Source organism: Salvelinus namaycush, unplaced genomic scaffold, assembly GCF_016432855.1.
Source record: "Salvelinus namaycush isolate Seneca unplaced genomic scaffold, SaNama_1.0 Scaffold1908, whole genome shotgun sequence".
In the NCBI taxonomy this organism is placed as follows: domain Eukaryota; kingdom Metazoa; phylum Chordata; class Actinopteri; order Salmoniformes; family Salmonidae; genus Salvelinus; species Salvelinus namaycush.
In genome coordinates, this window is record NW_024058684.1 from 6,813 (window position 1) to 32,038 (window position 25,226).

General features: G+C 42.1%; 1 protein-coding gene across 3 annotated transcripts; it reads right to left on the reverse strand.

The window, feature by feature from the left end:
• Nucleotides 1–3,406: 3,406 nt before the first annotated feature.
• Nucleotides 3,407–23,285, reverse strand: LOC120037833 (gastrula zinc finger protein XlCGF7.1-like). 3 transcript variants are annotated; one of them, XM_038983804.1, is made up of 3 exons: nucleotides 23,115–23,285; nucleotides 22,592–22,697; nucleotides 3,407–4,215 (listed from the first exon to the last, which is right to left on the reverse strand). In XM_038983804.1, the coding sequence occupies exons 1-3, from the start codon at nucleotides 23,277–23,279 to the stop codon at nucleotides 3,530–3,532; spliced, it is 957 nt and encodes a 318-aa protein (XP_038839732.1). In that variant the 5' UTR covers nucleotides 23,280–23,285; the 3' UTR covers nucleotides 3,407–3,529. The 3 variants fall into 3 exon arrangements, with proteins under 3 accessions (XP_038839732.1, XP_038839730.1, XP_038839731.1); XM_038983802.1 differs by having other exon boundaries at nucleotides 22,592–22,937; nucleotides 23,184–23,245; XM_038983803.1 differs by lacking the exon at nucleotides 23,115–23,285 and having other exon boundaries at nucleotides 22,592–22,997.
• Between the last annotated feature and the right edge of the window lie 1,941 nt (nucleotides 23,286–25,226).

A 25,226-nucleotide genomic window follows, 5' to 3' on the forward strand; every position in this document is an offset into this window, starting at 1 on the left:
CTACCATGGTGCCTTATTCTAATGTATTAGCTACCATGGTGCCTTATTATAATGTATTAGCTACCATGGAGTCCTATTCTATTATAATGTATTAGCTACCATGGAGCCCTATTCTATTATAATGTATTAGCTACCATGGAGCCTTATTTTAATGTATTAGCTACCATGGTGCCTTATTCTAATGTATTAGCCACCATGGAGCCTTATTCTATTATAATGTATTAGCTACCATGGAGCCTTATTCTATTATAATGTATTAGCTACCATGGAGCCTTATTCTATTATAATGTATTAGCTACCATGGAGCCTTATTCTATTATAATGTATTAGCTACCATGGTGCCTTATTCTAATGTATTAGCTACCATGGTGCCTTATTCTATTGTATTAGCTACCATGGAGCCTTATTCTATTCTAATGTATAAGCTACCATGGAGCCTTATTCTAATGTATTAGCTACCATGGAGCCCTATTCTATTATAATGTATTAGCTACCATGGAGCCTTATTCTATTATAATGTATTAGCTACCATTGAGCCTTATTCTATTATAATGTATTAGCTACCATGGAGCCTTATTCTATTATAATGTATTAGCTACCATGGAGCCTTATTCTATTATAATGTATTAGCTACCATGGTGCCTTATTCTATTCTAATGTATTAGCTACCATGGAGCCTTATTCTATTATAATGTATTAGCTACCATGGAGCCTTATTCTATTATAATGTAGTAGCTACCATGGAGCCTTATTCTATTATATGTATTAGCTACCATGGTGCCTTATTCTATTATAATGTATTAGCTACCATGGTGCCTTATTATATTATAATGTATTAGCTACCATGGTGCCTTATTATATTCTAATGTATTAGCTACGATGGAGCCTTATTATATTCTAATGTATTAGCTACCATGGTGCCTTATTCTATTATAATGTATCAGCTACCATGGAGCCTTATTCTATTATAATGTATTAGCTACCATGGTGCCTTATTCTATTATAATGTATTAGCTACCATGGAGCCTAATTCTATTCTATTGTATTAGCTACCATGGAGCCTTATTCTAATGTATTAGCTACCATGGTCCCTTATTCTATTCTAATGTATTAGCTACCATGGAGCCTTATTATATTCTAATGTATTAGCTACCATGGTGCCTTATTCTATTATAATGTATCAGCTACCATGGAGCCTTATTCTATTATAATGTATTAGCTACCATGGTGCCTTATTCTATTCTAATGTATTAGCTACCATGGAGCCTTATTCTAATGTATTAGCTACCATGGAGCCTTATTCTATTATAATGTATTAGCTACCATGGAGCCTTATTAGATTCTAATGTATTAGCTACCATGGTGCCTTATTCTATTCTAATGTATTAGCTACCATGGTGCCTTATTCTATTATAATGTATTAGCTACCATGGAGCCTTATTCTATTATAATGTATTAGCTACCATGGTGCCTTATTCTATTATAATGTATTAGCTACCATGGAGCCTTATTCTACTCTAATGTATTAGCTACCATGGAGCCTTATTCTACTGTATTAGCTACCATGGAGCCTTATTATATTATAATGTATTGTCTACCATGGTGCCTTATTCTATTATAATGTATTAGCTACCATGGAGCCTTATTCTACTCTACTGTATTAGTTACTACGGAGCCTTATTCTACTTTTTATTTTTCATTTCTTTCAAAAGTTTAATATTATATTGAGACTGACAAAGACACGTTTTTGCTGATCGATTAGTGAGAATTTAAAATAAACTTCACATCTACTACACATCTGTATTCAATGCAAATTCTGATTCATTCAGTCAACAGATAATATCAAAATAAACAGCTGGCTCTATTCTGCTTCTACATAGTGGAATAACATTGATGGGAACACTCATGTTTTTCATGTCAACCACTTTATTATAAAAACACCACCACATTTTCATAGTCCTTTAGCTTGATGACTAATACACAAATTAACTCAATGAAACAAAACGACTAAATTCAAGAAATGCACATTCTATTAATCTATTCAATATCTAAATCATGTATTCAAATTCATTTAGCGAAAAGCCAGATCAAATGAAATTCAAGAGGATAAACGTTAAAATCAAGAAATCCAAAACTCTATATAGTAATTAACATTTAGCAATATCCCAAATATATAATGAACAATATTAGAGGGTTTATACTTGTATGCAATGAATTAAAGTTCATAATCAAAACACATTGTATATTATTGTTATTATATTATTATTTTACACTGGGAACATTGCAGTGGTGGGCCGTCAGGGCCAGCAAGGCCTTCTCTGCTGGCCTAAACATCATCAGAATATAATTTTTTTAAAAATATATTTTCCCCCAAATATGTATTAAATTATTCCCCAGAGTAAGAGTTATACTCTTCATTTCATAGCTTTCCTCTTGGTTGCACTGCTTCCAGCCCCAGGTTGAGTTTTGGAGGGCTGGTCTTTATGTTAGATCTTTTATCCAATCATATTCAGCCATCATGTGTTGCCAGGGGTCTAAAATCTGCCCTCAGGCCTTCAGAATCAACAGTGCGGGCGCTTGTAGCTTAAAGTGAATGGAAATGAAAATTTTGTGTCAACCAATCAGCTTTAGAGTTGGCTATTGTACGCCTGCTGGCTGGCTCCAGTGTTACACAGGAGCCAGCTAGCAGGCGTAGTGCGTGCACGTCTTTTGATTGGATTACCAATATTGAGAGGCAGGTCCTATGGGCAGGTCTATGCAGAACTTCAGAACTAGGAAACTGAATTTGATAAACAAATTAATTTGCGTACTACTAAGCTGTTTTTTTCAATCCACAATGGCGGAAGGAGGAGAAGATATCGATTTGGTCGAGGATATAATTATAACGCCATTCTCAAGACGAACTTTTCTAGAAAAGTTAGACATTGTAAGGAGAGGTCACCTGACGCCGACGCTACAAAGCCTGTCACAGGCGGGAAAGGGGTTCGTTCGCCACTTTCAAAGTTCCAACTACGAGCGCTATCAATGGCTCACAGGCTCCTTACAAGCAATGGTGCTTTTGAAAACTTTTGGGGACACCCGAGTGGATCTACAGCTCAACGAACAAGCGCGCAGGGCAACGGAGCTGCACAATGAAAAGGTGAAGAAAAATAGGGAAGTATTGAAAAGACTCATTGATTGTGTTCTTGCCTATTAGTTGAACTGTACTGTATTGTACTCTTCCCCTGCAATTCTCTGAATAAAAATGTCAATTTCAAGGTGACGCAACGCCTGGTTATACTGCGTTTCTGTCTAAATGTACAGTGTCTAGAGCCATGGCATCATAATGATGGTAATAAGAGGTGGATTAATTCGGGTGGGACTGTGTAGGACCTCACTGAAGGCCCAGGCCCCAGGCACGCCACTGGAACATTGTATATTATTTATCATCTCCAGATGAAAACTAAAACAAAAGTAGGTCTAGTTTGTTAATGATTTCATATAAACTATATGATTTCATTTGGCATGAACAAAAACCTAAATTCTCAGGTCAAAAACATAAGTCAGAACACAGCCTCTCTATTCTCTCATGTGATTTCAGGTCCTCTGACTGGGAAAATGTCTTTCCACACTGAGAGCAGTGGTAAGTCTTCTCCTTCTGTGTATGTATTCTTGCGTGCTTATTCAGATGTCTTAAATTGATAAAACTCTTTCCACACTGGGAGCATTGGTAGAGCTTTTCTTGTGCGTGTGTTGTCTCATGCTCTTTTAGGGTCCCTAACTGGGTAAAACGCTTTCCACACTGGGAACATTGGAAAGGCTTTTCCCCTGTGTGTATCCTCTCATGCTCCTCCAGACTCCTTAAGCGGGCAAAATGCTTTCCACACTGGGAACATTGGAAAGGCTTTTCCCCTGTGTGTATCCTCTCATGCTGCTTTAGGCTCCCTGACCAGGCGAAACACTTTCCACACTGGGAACAGTTGTACGGTTTCTCTCCCGAGTGTATTCTCTTATGCTCCCTCAGGTTTCCTAACAAAGTAAAACTCTTTCCACACTGGGAACATTGGAAAGGCCTTTCTCCTGTGTGTGTCCTCTCATGCCGTTTTAGGGCCCATGATAGGGAAAATCTCTTTTCACATTGGGAGCAGTGGTGTTGTCTCGCTGGTTTGGGTGTCACTGGGTCTGGTCCCCCTGAAGGACTCTTTCCGCTGTCAGAGTGAGAGTCTGGTCCCTCTCCTGCCAAAGACAAACAGATTATTTAGTTAAATACTTAATAGAGACCTGAATAAAACTTCTACATGATAAAACTGGCTCCATGTTAGAGGAGGAGCCTGGTGAAGAGCTCCGGTCTGAGTAACTGACTGACGCTGCTCCCCTCTGTGACATCACTGCTCCCCTCTGTGACATCGCTGCCCCCTCCTTTTAAACTACTGCCCAGCCTTTCTGAACTGCCTGGCTGAACAACACCTTATCATCTGAAGCTGTGGTAGACCATCACCAAGACCTGCCAGATCGCTACATGTGTTTTGTTAGTTTTGACAGTTTTTAGTCTGAGATTGTCTTTGTAATGAAAAGTGTTGTATAAAATACATCATTATTATTATTACTACTATTGTTATACTATCAGGTTTAGTCCCCCAATCACATCATGAATTTAAAGTATTACTCTGCCATTTTTTTATTCATGCCCCCCTTCAGTCCTTGATTTTCCCTCAAGTCTAAATAATGATCTATATACACTGCTCAAAAAAATAAAGGGAACACTTAAACAACACAATGTAACTCCAAGTCAATCACACTTCTGTGAAATCAAACTGTCCACTTAGGAAGCAACACTGATTGACAATACATTTCACATGCTGTTGTGCAAATGGAATAGACAACAGGTGGAAATTATAGGCAATTAGCAAGACACCCCCAATAAAGGAGTGGTTCTGCAGGTGGTGACCACAGACCACTTCTCAGTTCCTATGCTTCCTGGCTGATGTTTTGGTCACTTTTGAATGCTGGCGGTGCTTTCACTCTAGTGGTAGCATGAGACGGAGTCTACAACCCACACAAGTGGCTCAGGTAGTGCAGTTCATCCAGGATGGCACATCAATGCGAGCTGTGGCAAAAAGGTTTGCTGTGTCTGTCAGCGTAGTGTCCAGAGCATGGAGGCGCTACCAGGAGACAGGCCAGTACATCAGGAGACGTTGCCCTCCTACGGCCTCCTCCACAACTCAGCAGCAGGACCGCTACCTCCGCCTTTGTGCAAGGAGGTGCACTGCCAGAGCCCTGCAAAATGACCTCCAGCAGGCCACAATGTGCATGTGTCTGCTCAAACGGTCAGAAACAGACTCCATGAGGGTGGTATGAGGGCCCGACGTCCACAGGTGGGGGTTGTGCTTACAGCCCAACACTGTGCAGGACGTTTGGCATTTGCCAGAGAACACCAAGATTGGCAAATTCGCCACTGGCGCCCTCTGCTCTTCACAGATGAAAGCAGGTTCACACTGAGCACATGTGACAGACGTGACAGAGTCTGGAGACGTCGTGGAGAACGTTCTGCTGCCTGCAACATCCTCCAGCATGACCGGTTTGGCGGTGGGTCAGTCATGGTGTGGGGTGGCATTTCTTTGGGGGGCCGCACAGCCCTCCATGTGCTCGCCAGAGGTAGCCTGACTGCCATTAGGTACCGAGATGAGATCCTCAGACCCCTTGTGAGACCATATGCTGGTGCGGTTGGCCCTGGGTTCCTCCTAATGCAAGACAATGCTAGACCTCATGTGGCTGGAGTGTGTCAGCAGTTCCTGCAAGAGGAAGGCATTGATGGAATGGACTGGCCCGCCCGTTCCCCAGACCTGAATCCAATTGAGCACATCTGGGACATCATGTCTCGCTCCATCCACCAACGCCATGTTGCACCACAGACTGTCCAGGAGTTGGCGGATGCTTTAGTCCAGGTCTGGGAGGAGATCCCTCAGGAGACCATCCGCCACCTCATCAGGAGCATGCCCAGGCGTTGTAGGGAGGTCATACAGGCACGTGGAGGCCACACGCACTACTGAGCCTCATTTTGACTTGTTTTAAGGACATTACATCAAAGTTGGATCAGCCTGTAGTGTGGTTTTCCACTTTCATTTTGAGTGTGACTCCAAATCCAGACCTCCATGGGTTGATACATTTGATTTCCATTGATATTTTTTGTGTGATTTTGTTGTCAGCACATTCAACTATGTAAAGAAAAAAGTATTTAATAAGAATATTTCATTCATTCAGATCTAGGATGTGTTATTTTAGTGTTCCCTTTATTTTTTTGAGCAGTGTATAATTGAGATAAACTTTTGTTATTGACCAAATACTTATTTTCCACCATAATTTGCAAATAAATTCATTAAAAATCCTACAATGTGATTTTCTGGATTTTTTTTCTAATTTTGTCTGTCATAGTTGAAGTGTACCTATGATGAAAATTACAGGCCTCTCTCATCTTTTTACGTGGGAGAACTTGCACAATTGGTGGCTGACTAAATACTTTTTTGCCCCACTGTATATATATATATATATATAAATAATGGACTGTCATTGTTACAATCTTAATTTCACCTACAGGACTGACGTTACCTACTTTTAGGAGGGCATGTCATTTTATTGAATGGTTTCCCCCCCTGCCGTCTCCCGACAAATAGGGCCTGCTCCGCTACTTCTCCTGACAGGTTAAAACTTCTTTAGGGATAGGGGGTTTGGATGACTGAGGTGCCCAAAGTAAACTGCCTGTTACTCAGGCCCAGAAGCTAGGATATGCATATGCATGGTAGTATTGGATAGAAAAGTTTCTAAAACTGTTAAAATAATGTCTGTGAGTATAACAGAACTGATTTGGCAGGCGAAACCCCGAGGACAATCCATTCAGGAAATCTTTTTTTGAGGTCATTGTTTTTTCCAATGCTTTTCTATGGGAAGCCAAATTATTAGGACCCAGATTGCAGTTCCTATGGCTTCCACTAGATGTCAACAGTCTTTAGCAATTGTTCGATGTTGTCTTTTTGAAAAATGAAGAAGTAGTCGTATTCTTTCCAAGTGTCATTCAGGTGGACTCTAGTCTTTTGGTGCGCGTGAATGAGAGCGCACTCCGTTTCGTTTTTCACCGGTATTGGAAACAGTTTATTCCGTCTTAAATTTGATTGATTATTTACATTTTAGGGTACCTGAGGTTGGATTAGAAACATTGTTTGAAATGTTTGGACCAAGTTAACATGTAACTTATTAGATCCTTTGTAGGCATGTTGGGCGAGTTGGAACCGGTGTATTTCTGAATCAAACGCGCCAAATAAACAGACATTTTTGGGATAAAAAGAAGAACTTTATCAAACAAAACGACCATTCATTGTGTAACTGAGACCTTTGGGATTGCAAAAAGATGAAGATCTTCAAAGGTAAGCGATTTATTTCATCGCTATTTCTGACTTTCGTGATGCATCGGTTTGGTTGGAAAATGTTTTTCATGCTTTTGTAAGCGGGGCGCTGTCCTCAGATAATCGCATGGTATGTTTACGCCGTAAAGCCTTTTTGAAATCTGACAAAGCGACTGGATTAACAAGAAGTTAATCTTTAAACCAATGTATAACACTTGTATTTTTTATGAATGTTTATTATGACTCTTTATGTATTTTGAATTTGGCGCTCTGCAATTTCCCAGGATGTTGTCGAGGTGGGTCGCTAGCGGAACGCCTACGCCAGAAAGGTTAAAGTGCCATTTCGTCCATTAGAGGTTTCTGTTATTCAGATAGTACTCACTGGTGGTAATCAGATCTACCTACTCTTCCTCCTCCTCTTTCACTTTGAACTCCTTCCTCTTCTTTCACGGTAACAGCCTCGCCCTCTACTTATTTTGTTACTGTGATATCCTCCTTTTCATTCTCTTCTTCACGACAATGTTCAGCCCCAGACCCTCTTTCTCCGTCCAGCAGACCTGCTCTTCTTTAGCAGGGGAGTAGCTTAGTCGGGGATGTTAGCTAGCTAGTATTAGCCACTAACCTAGTGCTAGGCTAACTTATCAAGCCAGCTAGCTGAGTAACAATATAAATATAACATTAAATATGGTAAATAGCTATACAACAAAAATGTGTTTAAAACACAGAGGCACATATACACAGTCTAAAGAGCTTCAATGTTTCGGCTATGTTGACGAGCAAGCTACCGAGGTGACCGACTAGCTGTTGTTGTTGAAGAAACGTCCCGTCCACTAGATTATACGTCACACTGGCAGCATCACCTGAAAGACGCTCATCGCCATCTGCTGACTGGAGTTGGTAACGCAGTTGAGAGAAAAGTGCATTTTATTTCATTTAAAACATACTTTCCATCTGCTACATATCTGCCTGCATTTAAGGCGATGTCATATTAATTCAGTCAAACAAACGCTCTGCAGCCTCGTTTAACAGTGATCTACGTTCTATGAAAGCGTCTGGGAGCAAACTGGAGAATAGCTTGAGGAAAACAAAGCTAACTGCATCCCCAGGCCCTGGCGTATCACCAGACTGCATACAAAGAGGCACTGAACACTGCACACAAGTTATACTTTACCAATCTCATTGCAACTGTTGAGGGAAACCCCATAATTCTATTTTCTGTTGTAAAGAAATGAGTTGATCCACCAGATAGGTCCTCCCACTCCATTAAGTAAAGAAATGAGTTGATCCACCAGATAGCTCCTCCCACTCCATTAAGTAAAGAAATGAGTTCAACCACCAGATAGCTCCTCCCACTCCATTAAGTAAAGAAATGAGTTGAACCACCAGATAGCTCCTCCCACTCCATTAAGTAAAGAAATGAGTTCAACCACCAGATAGCTCCTCCTACTCCATTAAGTAAAGAATGAGTTGATCCACCAGATAGCTCCTCCCACTCCATTAAGTAAAGAAATGAGTTGAACCACCAGATAGCTCCTCCCACTCCATTAAGTAAAGAAATGAGTTGATCCACCAGATAGCTCCTCCCACTCCATTAAGTAAAGAAATGAGTTCAACCACCAGATAGCTCCTCCCACTCCATTGAATACAGTAAAAGCCAATGGCCAGTATACAGTATCCCTTCTCTATGTTTGACAAGTTGTAGCTGTGGCTTGGAGTGTTAATTATTCATTATTAATATATCATTAATACAATGTAGTCACAGTGAATTTGGTGGTGTTTTTTCTCTCCAGATCATTTAGAAGTCGCTTGCATTTCCCCCCATAAATAAGTGTGAAAGTACCCAGTTTTGCCCTCTAGATGCCGCTGTTCCTGCTATTGCCACACAGTTTTTTAAAAATCAATTTTGCTGATGTGTTTATTAAATGGATGATAACAATTTCTTTCCAACTTTGGGTAGAAAACCAATAGCTTTTTTCTCACGATGAAAATATATTGTCCTCCGATTCAGTCCTCCATGAAAGCAATTCAGTCCTTCTCTTGGTCCCGTGTGGCTCAGTTGGTAGAGCATGGCGCTTGCAACGCCAGGGTTGTGGGTTCAATTCCCACGGGGGGACCAGGGTTCAATTCCCACGGGGGGACCAGGATGAATATGTATGAACTTTCCAATTTGTAAGTCGCTCTGGATAAGAGCGTCTGCTAAATGACTTAAATGTAAAATGTAAATGTTAGGCTTAATCTGTGTCCAGGAAATGGCGTGTGGTTTATTCCCTTCAAAGAAGGGATCTGGATTAGTTAAGACCATTCCTGGTCGGTGGGGGGTCCATGGGAAGCTTTTGACCATTTTATTGGATTCCTCATGTCTTACTCAAGTGTTGGAAGAAGTTTGATCCCAATCGGATGTTGGATACTATATTATATATATATACACTATATTTATTGAATATTATGAATCAAAAGGGCCAATTTGGGTGCAACCAATTAGCTTCATTTCTCAGATCAAATTAAATGTCAACAACATAATGTTGCTGAAATGACATGGAACGACTCAGCTGTTTTTCCATCCCTGTGATTGGGTAGGGTAACTCCTACAGGTTAGTAAAGAGGTCAGGTAATATGGGAGTGTTCCATGCCTGTGATTGGGTAGGGTAACTCCTACAGGTTAGTAAAGAGGTCAGGTAATATGGGAGTGTTCCATCCCTGTGATTGGGTAGGGTAACTCCTACAGGTTAGTAAAGAGGTCAGGTAATATGGGAGTGTTCCTTCCCTGTGATTGGGTAGGGTAACTCCTACAGGTTAGTAAAGAGGTCAGGTAATATGGGAGTGTTCCATCCCTGTGATTGGGTAGGGTAACTCCTACAGGTTAGTAAAAAGGTCAGGTAATATGGGAGTGTTCCATCCCTGTGATTGGGTAGGGTAACTCCTACAGGTTAGTAAAGAGGTCAGGTAATATGGGAGTGTTCCATCCCTGTGATTGGGTAGGGTAACTCCTACAGGTTAGTAAAGAGGTCAGGTAATATGGGAGTGTTCCATCCTTGTGATTGGGTAGGGTAACTCCTACAGGTTAGTAAAGAGGTCAGGTAATATGGGAGTGTTCCATCCCTGTGATTGGGTAGGTAACTCCTACAGGTTAGTAAAGAGGTCAGGTAATATGGGAGTGTTCCATCCCTGTGATTGGGTAGGGTAACTCCTACAGGTTAGTAAAGAGGTCAGGTAATATGGGAGTGTTCCATCCCTGTGATTGGGTAGGGTAACTCCTACAGGTTAGTAAAGAGGTCAGGTAATATGGGAGTGTTCCATCCCTGTGATTGGGTAGGGTAACTCCTACAGGTTAGTAAAGAGGTCAGGTAATATGGGAGTGTTCCATCCCTGTGATTGGGTAGGGTAACTCCTACAGGTTAGTAAAGAGGTCAGGTAATTTGGGAGTGTTCCATCCTTGTGATTGGGTAGGGTAATTCCTACAGGTTAGTAAAGAGGTCAGGTAATATGGGAGTGTTCCATCCCTGTGATTGGGTAGGGTAACTCCTACAGGTTAGTAAAGAGGGCAGGTAATATGGGAGTGTTCCATCCCTGTGATTGGGTAGGGTAACTCCTACAGGTTAGTAAAGAGGTCAGGTAATATGGGAGTGTTCCATCCCTGTGATTGGGTAGGGTAACTCCTACAGGTTAGTAAAGAGGTCAGGTAATATGGGAGTGTTCCATCCCTGTGATTGGGTAGGGTAACTCCTACAGGTTAGTAAAAAGGTCAGGTAATATGGGAGTGTTCCATCCTTGTGATTGGGTAGGGTAACTCCTACAGGTTAGTAAAGAGGTCAGGTAATATGGGAGTGTTCCATCCCTGTGATTGGGTAGGGTAACTCCTACAGGTTAGTAAAGAGGTCAGGTAATATGGGAGTGTTCCATCCCTGTGATTGGGTAGGGTAACTCCTACAGGTTAGTAAAGAGGTCAGGTAATATGGGAGTGTTCCATCCCTGTGATTGGGTAGGGTAACTCCTACAGGTTAGTAAAGAGGTCAGTTAATATGGGAGTGTTCCATCCCTGTGATTGGGTAGGGTACCTCCTACAGGTTAGTAAAAAGGTCAGGTAATATGGGAGTGTTCCATCCCTGTGATTGGGTAGGTAACTCCTACAGGTTAGTAAAGAGGTCAGGTAATATGGGAGTGTTCCATCCCTGTGATTGGGTAGGGTAACTCCTACAGGTTAGTAAAGAGGTCAGGTAATATGGGAGTGTTCCATCCCTGTGATTGGGTAGGGTAACTCCTACAGGTTAGTAAAGAGGTCAGTTAATATGGGAGTGCTCCTTCCCTGTGATTGGGTAGGGTAACTCCTACAGGTTAGTAAAGAGGTCAGGTAATATGGGAGTGTTCCATCCCTGTGATTGGGTAGGGTAACTCCTACAGGTTAGTAAAGAGGTCAGGTAATATGGGAGTGTTCCATCCCTGTGATTGGGTAGGGTAACTCCTACAGGTTAGTAAAGAGGTCTGGTAATATGGGAGTGTTCCATCCCTGTGATTGGGTAGGGTAACTCCTACAGGTTAGTAAAGAGGTCAGGTAATATGGGAGTGTTCCATCCCTGTGATTGGGTAGGGTAACTCCTACAGGTTAGTAAAGAGGTCAGGTAATATGGGAGTGTTCCATCCCTGTGATTGGGTAGGGTACCTCCTACAGGTTAGTAAAAAGGTCAGGTAATATGGGAGTGTTCCATCCCTGTGATTGGGTAGGGTAACTCCTACAGGTTAGTAAAGATGTCAGGTAATATGGGAGTGTTCCATCCCTGTGATTGGGTAGGGTAACTCCTACAGGTTAGTAAAGAGGTCAGGTAATATGGGAGTGTTCCATCCCTGTGATTGGGTAGGGTAACTCCTACAGGTTAGTAAAGAGGTCAGGTAATATGGGAGTTTTTGCAATAGGGTTTTATAAGTGAATAAAATTCAGTGTGTTTCGACCTACGTGAGGTCAGAGGTCATCCTACTTCCTGATAGAGCAGTGGAGTGCACAACCTTTCACCCGATGAAACAAAGAGCGCTGTGATGAACTGCATCTAACGGCTTCAATGAAGTGGAAGCTGCATTCATGTAGATCAGGTTGTCATACCTGTGGTATACGGGCCTTATTGCTTAAATAAACTATATATACTCCCCTACGTATTTACTCAGACAGGGAAGATAACAGTTTAATGTGACTCTGTACTCCCCTACGTATTCATCTGGACAGGGAAGATAACAGTTTAATGTGACTCTGTACTCCCCTACGTATTTACTCAGACAGGGAAGATAACAGTTTAATGTGGCTCTGTACTCCCCTACGTATTTATCTGGACAGGGAAGATAACAGTTTAATGTGACTCTGTACTCCCCTACGTATTTATCTGGACAGGGAAGATAACAGTTTAATGTGACTCTGTACTCCCCTACGTATTTACTCAGACAGGGAAGATAACAGTTTAATGTGACTCTGTATTCCCCTACGTATTTATCTGGACAGGGAAGATAACAGTTTAATGTGACTCTGTACCCCCCTACGTATTCATCTGGACAGGGAAGATAACAGTTTAATGTGTCTCTGTACTCCCCTACGTATTTACTCAGACAGGGAAGATAACAGTTTAATGTGGCTCTGTACTCCCCTACGTATTCATCTGGACAGGGAAGATAACAGTTTAATGTGACTGTACTCCCCTACGTATTTATCTGGACAGGGAAGATAACAGTTTAATGTGGCTCTGTACTCCCCTACGTATTTATCTGGACAGGGAAGATAACAGTTTAATGTGACTCTGTATTCCCCTACGTATTTATCTGGACAGGGAAGATAACAGTTTAATGTGACTCTGTACTCCCCTACGTATTTACTCAGACAGGGAAGATAACAGTTTAATGTGACTCTGTACTCCCCTACGTATTCATCTGGACAGGGAAGATAACAGTTTAATGTGGCTCTGTATTCCCCTACGTATTTACTCAGACAGGGAAGATAACAGTTTAATGTGACTCTGTACCCCCCTACGTATTTACTCAGACAGGGAAGATAACAGTTTAATGTGACTCTGTACTCCCCTACGTATTTATCTGGACAGGGAAGATAACAGTTTAATGTGACTCTGTACTTCCCTACGTATTTATCTGGACAGGGAAGATAACAGTTTAATGTGACTCTGTATTCCCCTACGTATTTACTCAGACAGGGAAGATAACAGTTTAATGTGACTCTGTACCCCCCTACGTATTTACTCAGACAGGGAAGATAACAGTTTAATGTGACTCTGTACTCCCCTACGTATTTATCTGGACAGGGAAGATAACAGTTTAATGTGACTCTGTACTCCCCTACGTATTTATCTGGACAGGGAAGATAACAGTTTAATGTGACTCTGTACCCCCCTACGTATTTATCTGGACAGGGAAGATAACAGTTTAATGTGACTCTGTACCCCCCTACGTATTCATCTGGACAGGGAAGATAACAGTTTAATGTGTCTCTGTACTCCCCTACGTATTTACTCAGACAGGGAAGATAACAGTTTAATGTGGCTCTGTACTCCCCTACGTATTCATCTGGACAGGGAAGATAACAGTTTAATATGACTGTACTCCCCTACGTATTTATCTGGACAGGGAAGATAACAGTTTAATGTGGCTCTGTACTCCCCTACGTATTTATCTGGACAGGGAAGATAACAGTTTAATGTGACTCTGTATTCCCCTACGTATTTATCTGGACAGGGAAGATAACAGTTTAATGTGACTCTGTACTCCCCTACGTATTTACTCAGACAGGGAAGATAACAGTTTAATGTGACTCTGTACTCCCCTACGTATTCATCTGGACAGGGAAGATAACAGTTTAATGTGGCTCTGTATTCCCCTACGTATTTACTCAGACAGGGAAGATAACAGTTTAATGTGACTCTGTACCCCCCTACGTATTTACTCAGACAGGGAAGATAACAGTTTAATGTGACTCTGTACTCCCCTACGTATTTATCTGGACAGGGAAGATAACAGTTTAATGTGACTCTGTACTTCCCTACGTATTTATCTGGACAGGGAAGATAACAGTTTAATGTGACTCTGTATTCCCCTACGTATTTACTCAGACAGGGAAGATAACAGTTTAATGTGACTCTGTACCCCCCTACGTATTTACTCAGACAGGGAAGATAACAGTTTAATGTGACTCTGTACTCCCCTACGTATTTATCTGGACAGGGAAGATAACAGTTTAATGTGACTCTGTACTCCCCTACGTATTTATCTGGACAGGGAAGATAACAGTTTAATGTGACTCTGTACCCCCCTACGTATTTATCTGGACATGGAAGATAACAGTTTAATGTGACTCTGTACCCCCCTACGTATTCATCTGGACAGGGAAGATAACAGTTTAATGTGTCTCTGTACTCCCCTACGTATTTACTCAGACAGGGAAGATAACAGTTTAATGTGGCTCTGTACTCCCCTACGTATTCATCTGGACAGGGAAGATAACAGTTTAATGTGACTGTACTCCCCTACGTATTTATCTGGACAGGGAAGATAACAGTTTAATGTGGCTCTGTACTCCCCTACGTATTTATCTGGACAGGGAAGATAACAGTTTAATGTGACTCTGTATTCCCCTACGTATTTATCTGGACAGGGAAGATAACAGTTTAATGTGACTCTGTACTCCCCTACGTATTTACTCAGACAGGGAAGATAACAGTTTAATGTGACTCTGTACTCCCCTACGTATTCATCTGGACAGGGAAGATAACAGTTTAATGTGGCTCTGTATTCCCCTACGTATTTACTCAGACAGGGAAGATAACAGTTTAATGTGACTCTGTATTCCCCTACGTATTTACTCAGACAGGGAAGATAACAGTTTAATGTGACTCTGTGTTCCCCTACGTATTTACTCAGACAGGGAAGATAACAGTTTAATGTGACTCTGTACCCCCCTACGTATTTACTCAGACAGGGAAGATAACAGTTTAATGTGACTCTGTACTCCCCTACGTATTTATCTGGACAGGGAAGATAACAGTTTAATGTGACTCTGTACTCCCCTACGTATTTATCTGGACAGGGAAGATAACAGTTTAATGTGACTCTGTATTCCCCTACGTATTTACTCAGACAGGGAAGATAACAGTTTAATGTGACTCTGTACCCCCCTACGTATTTACTCAGACAGGGAAGATAACAGTTTAATGTGACTCTGTACTCCCCTACGTATTTATCTGGACAGGGAAGATAACAGTTTAATGTGACTCTGTACTCCCCTACGTATTTATCTGGACAGGGAAGATAACAGTTTAATGTGACTCTGTACTCCCCTACGTATTTACTCAGACAGGGAAGATAACAGTTTAATGTGACTCTGTATTCCCCTACGTATTTATCTGGACAGGGAAGATAACAGTTTAATGTGACTCTGTACTCCCCTACGTATTCATCTGGACAGGGAAGATAACAGTTTAATGTGACTCTGTACCCCCCTACGTATTTACTCAGACAGGGAAGATAACAGTTTAATGTGGCTCTGTAATCCCCTACGTATTTACTCAGACAGGGAAGATAACAGTTTAATGTGACTCTGTATTCCCCTACGTATTTATCTGGACAGGGAAGATAACAGTTTAATGTGACTCTGTACTCCCCTACGTATTCATCTGGACAGGGAAGATAACAGTTTAATGTGACTCTGTACTCCCCTACGTATTTACTCAGACAGGGAAGATAACAGTTTAATGTGACTCTGTATTCCCCTACGTATTTATCTGGACAGGGAAGATAACAGTTTAATGTGACTCTGTACCCCCTACGTATTCATCTGGACAGGGAAGATAACAGTTTAATGTGACTCTGTACCCCCCTACGTATTTACTCAGACAGGGAAGATAACAGTTTAATGTGGCTCTGTACTCCCCTACGTATTTACTCAGACAGGGAAGATAACAGTTTAATGTGACTCTGTATTCCCCTACGTATTTACTCAGACAGGGAAGATAACAGTTTAATGTGACTCTGTACCCCCCTACGTATTTACTCAGACAGGGAAGATAACAGTTTAATGTGGCTCTGTACTCCCCTACGCATTTACTCAGACAGGGAAGATAACAGTTTAATGTGACTCTGTACTCCCCTACGTATTTATCTGGACAGGGAAGATAACAGTTTGATGTGGCTCTGAACTCCCCTACGTATTTATCTGAACAGGGTAGATAACAGTTTAATGTGGCTCTGTACTCCCCTACGTATTTATCTGGACAGGGAAGATAACAGTTTAATGTGGCTATGTACACCCCTACGTATTTATCTGGACAGGGAAGATAACAGTTTAATGTGACTCTGTATTCCCCTACGTATTTATCTGGACAGGGAAGATAACAGTTTAATGTGACTCTGTATCCCCCTACGTATTCATCTGGACAGGGAAGATAACAGTTTAATGTGACTCTGTATTCCCCTACGTATTTACTCAGACAGGGTAGATAACAGTTTAATGTCGCTCTGTACTCCCCTACGTATTCATCTGGACAGGGTAGATAACAGTTTAATGTGACTCTGTACTCCCCTACGTATTTATCTGGACAGGGAAGATAACAGTTTAATGTGACTCTGTACTCCCCTACGTATTTATCTGGACAGGGTAGATAACAGTTTAATGTGACTCTGTACTCCCCTACGTATTCATCTGGACAGGGAAGATAACAGTTTAATGTGACTCTGTACTCCCCTACGTATTTACTCAGACAGGGTAGATAACAGTTTAATGTGACTCTGTACTCCCCTACGTATTTATCTGGACAGGGAAGATAACAGTTTAATGTGACTCTGTACTCCCCTACGTATTTATCTGGACAGGGAAGATAACAGTTTAATATGGCTCTGTACCCCCCTACGTATTTACTCAGACAGGGAAGATAACAGTTTAATGTGACTCTGTACCCCCCTACGTATTCATCTGGACAGGGTAGATAACAGTTTAATGTGACTCTGTACTCCCCTACGTATTTATCTGGACAGGGAAGATAACAGTTTAATGTGACTCTGTACTCCAGCATTTTAGATTTGAGATCAAATGTTTCATATGAGACAAAGGAACAGAATGTCACCTTTTATTTGAGGGTATTTTCAGGGTATCTGTTCTACCATTTAGAAATAAAATCACTTCATGTATCTAGTCCCCCCATTTGAATGCGTCATAAGTATTTGGACAAATTCACTTACAGTGGGGCAAAAAAGTATTTAGTCAGCCACCAATTGTGCAAGTTCTCCCACTTAAAAAGATGAGAGAGGCCTGTAATTTTCATCATAGGTACACTTCAACTATGACAGACAAAATGAGAAAAAGAAATCCAGAAAATCACATTGTAGGATTTTTTATGAATTTATTTGCAAATTATGGTGGAAAATAAGTATTTGGTCAATAACAAAAGTTTATCTCAATACTTTGTTATATACCCTTTGTTGGCAATGACAGAGGTCAAACGTTTTCTGTAAGTCTTCACAAGGTTTTCACACACTGTTGCTGGTATTTTGGCCCATTCCTCCATGCAGATCTCCTCTAGAGCAGTGATGTGGGAGAACTTGCACAATTGGTGGCTGACTAAATACTTTTTTGCCCCACTGTATACGTGTATTAAAGTATTTGGTCCCATATTCCTAGAACGTAATAACTACATCAAGCCTGTGACTCTACAAACGTGTTGGATGCATTTTCAGTTTGTTTTGGTTGTGTTTCAGAGGATGTTGTACCCAATATAAATGAACGGTGTTGGGTTCTGAGAATATGAAATATACTTATTCATGAACATGAGGGAGATAATGAGGGGTAATGTATAACGTTTACATTATATCAGGGATCCTATTGAAAGCGATCACATGTGGCAGGCATTGATAAGGGGAGAGAGCCATGGATTAGTGATGACGGGGGGGTTGAGGTCAGGCATTGATAAGGGGAGAGAGCCATGGATTAGTGATGACGGGGGGGTTGAGGTCAGGCATTGATAAGGGGAGAGAGCCATGGATTAGTGATGAAGGGGGGGTCGAGGTCAGGTCAGGCATTGATAAGGGGAGAGAGCCATGGATTAGTGATGAAGGGGGGTTGAGGTCAGGGCAGGCATTGATAAGGGGAGAGAGCCATGGATTAGTGATGAAGGGGGGGTCGAGGTCAGGGCAGGCATTGATAAGGGGAGAGAGCCATGGATTAGTGATGAAGGGGGGTCGAGGTCAGGGCAGGCATTGATAAGGGGAGAGAGCCATGGATTAGTGATGAAGGGGGGTTGAGGTCAGGCATTGATAAGGGGGAGAGAGCCATGGATTAGTGATGAAGGGGGGTCGAGGTCAGGTCAGGCATTGATAAGGGGAGAGAGCCATGGATTAGTGATGAAGGGGGGTTGAGGTCAGGCATTGATAAGTGGAGAGAGCCATGGATTAGTGATGAAGGGGGGTTGAGGTCAGGCATTGATAAGTGGAGAGAGCCATGGATTAGTGATGAAGGGGGGTCGAGGTCAGGCATTGATAAGGGGAGAGAGCCATGGATTAGTGATGAAGGGGGGTTGAGGTCAGGCATTGATAAGGGGAGAGAGCCATGGATTAGTGATGAAGGGGGGTTGAGGTCAGGCATTGATAAGGGGAGAGAGCCATGGATTAGTGATGAAGGGGGGTCGAGGTCAGGCATTGATAAGGGGAGAGAGCCATGGATTAGTGATGAAGGGGGGTCGAGGTCAGGTCAGGCATTGATAAGGGGAGAGAGCCATGGATTAGTGATGAAGGGGGGTTGAGGTCAGGCATTGATAAGGGGAGAGAGCCATGGATTAGTGATGAAGGGGGGTCGAGGTCAGGTCAGGCATTGATAAGGGGAGAGAGCCATGGATTAGTGATGAAGGGGGGTCGAGGTCAGGCATTGATAAGGGGAGAGAGCCATGGATTAGTGATGAAGGGGGGTTGAGGTCAGGGCAGGCATTGATAAGGGGAGAGAGCCATGGATTAGTGATGAAGGGGGGGTCGAGGTCAGGTCAGGCATTGATAAGGGGAGAGAGCCATGGATTAGTGATGAAGGGGGGTTGAGGTCAGGTCAGGCATTGATAAGGGGAGAGAGCCATGGATTAGTGATGACGGGGGGTCGAGGTCAGGTCAGGCATTGATAAGGGGAGAGAGCCATGGATTAGTGATGAAGGGGGGGTCGAGGTCAGGTCAGGCATTGATAAGGGGAGAGAGCCATGGATTAGTGATGAAGGGGGGTTGAGGTCAGGCATTGATAAGGGGAGAGAGCCATGGATTAGTGATGAAGGGGGGGTCGAGGTCAGGCATTGATAAGGGGAGAGAGCCATGGATTAGTGATGACGGGGGGTCGAGGTCAGGCATTGATAAGGGGAGAGAGCCATGGATTAGTGATGAAGGGGGGTTGAGGTCAGGCATTGATAAGGGGAGAGAGCCATGGATTAGTGATGAAGGGGGGTCGAGGTCAGGTCAGGCATTGATAAGGGGAGAGAGCCATGGATTAGTGATGAAGAGGGGTCGAGGTCAGGGCAGGCATTGATAAGGGGAGAGAGCCATGGATTAGTGATGAAGGGGGGTTGAGGTCAGGGCAGGCATTGATAAGGGGAGAGAGCCATGGATTAGTGATGAAGGGGGGTTGAGGTCAGGCATTGATAAGAGGAGAGAGCCATGGATTAGTGATGAAGGGGGGGGTCGAGGTCAGGTCAGGCATTGATAAGGGGAGAGAGCCATGGATTAGTGATGAAGGGGGGTTGAGGTCAGGCATTGATAAGAGGAGAGAGCCATGGATTAGTGATGAAGGGGGGTTGAGGTCAGGTCTAGCATTGATAAGGGGAGAGAGCCATGGATTAGTGATGAAGGGGGGGTCGAGGTCAGGCATTGATAAAGGGAGAAAGCCATGGATTAGTGATGAAGGGGGGTTGAGGTCAGGCATTGATAAGGGGAGAGAGCCATGGATTAGTGATGAAGGGGGGTCGAGGTCAGGCATTGATAAGGGGAGAGAGCCATGGATTAGTGATGACGGGGGGGTTGAGGTCAGGCATTGATAAGGGGAGAGAGCCATGGATTAGTGATGAAGGGGGGGTCGAGGTCAGGCATTGATAAGGGGAGAGAGCCATGGATTAGTGATGACGGGGGGGTTGAGGTCAGGGCAGGCATTGATAAGGGAGAGAGCCATGGATTAGTGATGAAGGGGGGGTCGAGGTCAGGTCAGGCATTGATAAGGGGAGAGAGCCATGGATTAGTGATGAAGGGGGGGTCGAGGTCAGGCATTGATAAAGGGAGAGAGCCATGGATTAGTGATGAAGGGGGGGTCGAGGTCAGGCATTGATAAGGGGAGAGAGCCATGGATTAGTGATGAAGGGGGGTCGAGGTCACGTCACGTTAACTTCTACTTCATCACAATCCCGGATCCGGGAGCACCCCCATCAGTAAAAAAGCTGACTAGCATAGCCTAGCATAGCGTCACAAGTAAATACTAGCATCTAAATATCATTAAATCACAAGTCCAAGACACCAGATGAAAGATACACATCTTGTGAATCCAGCCATCATTTCTGATTTTTAAAATGTTTTACAGGGAAGACACAATATGTATTTCTATTAGCTAACCACGATAGCAAAAGACACAACTTTTTTTTCTCCACCATTTTTTTCCTGCATAGATAGCTATCACAATTTCGACCAAATAAAGATATAAATAGTCACTAACCAAGAAACAACTTCATCAGATGACAGTCTGATAACATATTTATTGTATAGCATATGTTTTGTTAGAAAAATGTGCATATTTCAGGTATAAATCATAGTTTTACATTGCAGCCACCATCACAACTCTCACCAAAGCAACTAGAATAACTACAGAGACCAACGTGAATTACCTAAATACTCATCATAAAACATTTATGAAAAATACACAGCGTACAGCAAATGAAAGACAAAGATCTTGTGAATCCAGCCAATATTTCAGATTTTTTAAGTGTTTTACAGCGAAAACACAATATAGCATTATATTAGCTTACTACAATAGCCAACCACACAACAGCATTGATTCAAGCCAACAAAAGCGATAACGAATAAACCAGCAAAAGATATTAATTTTTTCACTAACCTTCTCAAACTTCTTCAGATGACAGTCCTATAACATCATATTACACAATACATATAGAGTTTGTTCGAAAATGTGCATATTTAGCGGCACAAATCGTGGTTATACAATATGAATAGTAGCCAAAATGCAAACAAAATGTCGGGAGAAATCTTGGGAGAGGCACCTAATCTAATCAGTAACTAATCATAAACTTGACTAAAAAATACAGGTTGGACAGCAAATGAAAGATACAGTGAGAATTGGAATGGGGTGTCTAGGTAGATCTGAGGCCGTATAAAAGCTCTTGGAACCGGGGATGCAGTCTTTTCAATGTTCGTCATGACGCGAGACAGACCTCAGGATCTGAAATTTCTGAAAAATCAGAAATGATGGCTGGATTCACAAGATGTGTATCTTTCATCTGGTGTCTTGGACTTGTGATTTCATGATATTTAGATGCTAGTATTTACTTGTGGCGCTATGCTAGGCTATGCTAAGTCAGCTTTTTTACTGATCAGGGTGCTCCCGGATCCGGGATTGTGACCAAGTAAAAGTTAACTGACTTGCCTGGTTAAATAAAATAATTTTGGGGGGGATAATCATGAATGGATCATGAATAATAATGAGTGAGAAAGGTAGAGCCATAAATATCATACCCCTTATTGGTAATTAAATGTTGTATATCTCCACTGTCCTAATGAACAGATAGGGGAGAGTAGCGGAGGGCTTGAAGGAATGGAACAACTCTAATTCAGTCTCCACTGTCCTAATGAACAGATAGGGGAGAGTAGCGGAGGGCTTGAAGGAATGGAACAACTCTAATTCAGTCTCCACTGTCCTAATGAACAGATAGGGGAGAGTAGCGGAGGGTTTGAACAAATGGAACAGCTCTAATTCATAGACAGAGCTGTGGATGCAAGGACCGACCATGAGATCAAAATGATTGTTTTAAACACGTTTTGAGTTAAATACAGTGTTTGTTTATATTTGCATTGTTTACACCCAACAGAGTTTTACAACTTATATTTGGGGTTCTGGTGAGGAGCACATTTCAGTGCAAATGCCCCTTTGGCTTTAACACCACACATTAGTTCAACAACTACAGAGTTTCTGGCTGTGTTTTTAAGACAGTACTCACTGGTGTTAATCAGATCTTCAGTCTCCTCATCCTCTCCTTCATCTCCCAAAACATCCTCCTCTTCTTTGTTCAATGTTACATCCTCCTCTTCTTTCGAGGTGATAGCCTCCTCTCCCATTCTGAAAGCTTCTACCTCCTCTTCTTCCACTATGACAGCCTCTATCCCCTCTTCCTCTTTCACTCTAAAATGTTCTTTCTCTTCTTTCACTGTAACATCCTTCTCTTCTTCTTTCAATGATATGGCCTCCTCTTCATCATTTTTCATTCTGAAAACTTCTATCCCCTCATCCTCTTTCACTCTAAAATGTTCCTTCTCTTCTTCTTTCAATGTTATGGCCTCCTCTTCCTCATTTTTCATTCTGAAAACTTCTATCCCCTCTTCCTCTTTCACTCTAAAATGTTCCTTCTCTTCTTCTTTCAATATTATGGCCTCCTCTTCCTCCTTTTTCATTCTGAAAACTTCTATCCCCTCTTCCTCTTTCACTCTAAAATGTTCCTTCTCTTCTTCTTTCAATGTTATGGCCTCCTCTTCCTCCTTTTTCATTCTGAAAGCGTCTACCTCTTCTTCCACTCTAAAATGTTCTTTCTCTTCTTCCAATGTGATACTGATAGCCTCCTCTTCCTCCTCTTTCATTCTGAAAGCTTCTTCCTCTCCTTTTACTGTAATATCCCCCTCCTCTTCTTTCATGACAATGTTCAGTGTCAGAGCTTCTTTCTCCGTCCAGCAGACCAGCTCTTCTTTAGAAGGAGGAGAGTAGCTTAGTGAGTTCATAGTCGGGCTAGCTAGCATTAGCGATAAGCTTGGTGCTAGACTCAGTATAATCAACACATTTGTACATTTAACAAGCAAATTACTTTAAGTTAAATAGTAGATACGTAAAGAGGATTGTGTTTAAAAACACCGAGATCAATATACACAAAAATGGTCCAAAGAGCTTGTTTTCGGTTGTATGTTGGCTACCAGGCTACGGAGGTGGTTGAATGAATCAGTATCCGTGTTGTTGAAACAGCTTCCGGTGTCGTGTGGTCCACTAGATATGACGTCACCATCTGAAGACGCATATCGCTGTCAGCTGACTGGAATGGGTAACGCAGTTTAGAAAAATGTATTTGTTTATTAATTTAAAGATGAGCAAATATGTTTTGTCTGACTTCTTACAGCCAATACTTTCGTCTATGCAGACCTGTAGCTACATGTGAACATGTACATTATGAATATATACTGGTAGAATAGTTTAATGCACACCTATAGCTACATGTGAATATGTACATTATGAATATATATTGGTAGAATAGTTTAATGCAGACCTATAGCTACATGTGAATATGTACATTATGAATATATACTGGTAGAATAGTTTAATGCAGACCTATAGCTACATGTGAATATGTACATTATGAATATATATTGGTAGAATAGTTCCGTGTAGCTCAGTTGGTAAAGCATGGCGCTTGCAACGCCAGGGTTGTTGGTTTGATACCCGCTACCAGTACGAAAATGTATGCACACACACATGTAAGTAGATCTGCGTCTGCTTTAATGAATAACATGTTAAACAAAATTAAGACCTAGTTAAGACTTAACTCCAGTCTTGACAACATAATAATGTCAGTTGCAAGCTACGGAGGTGGCTGACTAGCTGCTGTTGTTGAAGAAGCGTCCCGTCCTCTAGATTACACGTCACGCTGGTAGCGTCGCCTCAAAGAAGCACATCGTCATCTGCCGACTGGTGTCATACGTTTATTTTATTTTCAGAACTTTTTTATTTTCATCTATTTTATAAAATACTAATTTTATATTGACATGTATAAAGAGAAGCAAGCAGGTGTTGATTGATTAGACGTCATGACAATTTTAAAACATACTGTAGCGACCCGCACAGACATCTGTGTGTTATGTGTTAGGCTAGTAGGTGGTTGTGTTGTACTGACCAGTACCCAGTGTTCGCGGGGTCCGACATGTCAATCAACCTGCTATCTGCCAATCACGGGAATGCCTGGAATGTTCTGATGCCGGGCATCCTGGCCGTTGGCGGAGTGGCGTGGAGGGGGGTTGGGCAGGGGGATGGAGCATTGGAAGTTAAGACCAGGTTTCGCCTTTGTTCTCTCTCTTACGTCTGGGCTTCACAAGAGAAGGTCACGATTGGCTTGTGGGTTATTTGTCATTTATTTGGCGTGTGCTACGGCCCAAACCGTAGCCTGTGTAAAGTTGGTTTAATAAACCGTCAATTCGCAAACTCAAGCCTCTGTCTGGACAATTGTTCATTTATGATCTAGTCAGGTCATTACAATACTATCCTACTATTTTGTCATTCAGTGAAACGAACAGATAATTGTTTATTAGTTTATTAAGTAAAGCTGCGAAATGGAGAGTTGAAAGTAAAGAGAAGGGAGGGTCACAAAAGTGACGTTTGGGAAAGATTTGCTCAAGTGCTGAAAGAGCAAGATGATAGCTACGTCATGTGTGATGAATGTGAGGCACGATACAACTTTGCTCCCATTGGAAACAACGCCAATGATACATCTGGGGTTAGTTATCAGTACGCTGCATTCATAACCAAGTGGGAATTTACCACATACGACTGGTAAAACTCCACATGATCGGCCATCCAACTGGTATTTTACGACTTTACAA

What these genes read in the sequence shown, in the direction of transcription:
- LOC120037833 (XM_038983802.1), bottom strand. Translation starts at nt 23,225, where the DNA reads ATGAAAGAGGAGGAAGAGGAGGCTATCAGTATCACATTGGAA. An exon ending in CTATCAGTATCACATTGGAA is followed by an intron (nt 22,938 to 23,183) that starts GAAGAGAAAGAA and finishes ATGAAAAATGAG; the next exon opens with GAAGAGGAGGCCATAACATT. An exon ending in TGAAGATCTGATTAACACCA is followed by an intron (nt 4,216 to 22,591) that starts GTGAGTACTGTC and finishes TGTCTTTGGCAG; the next exon opens with GAGAGGGACCAGACTCTCAC.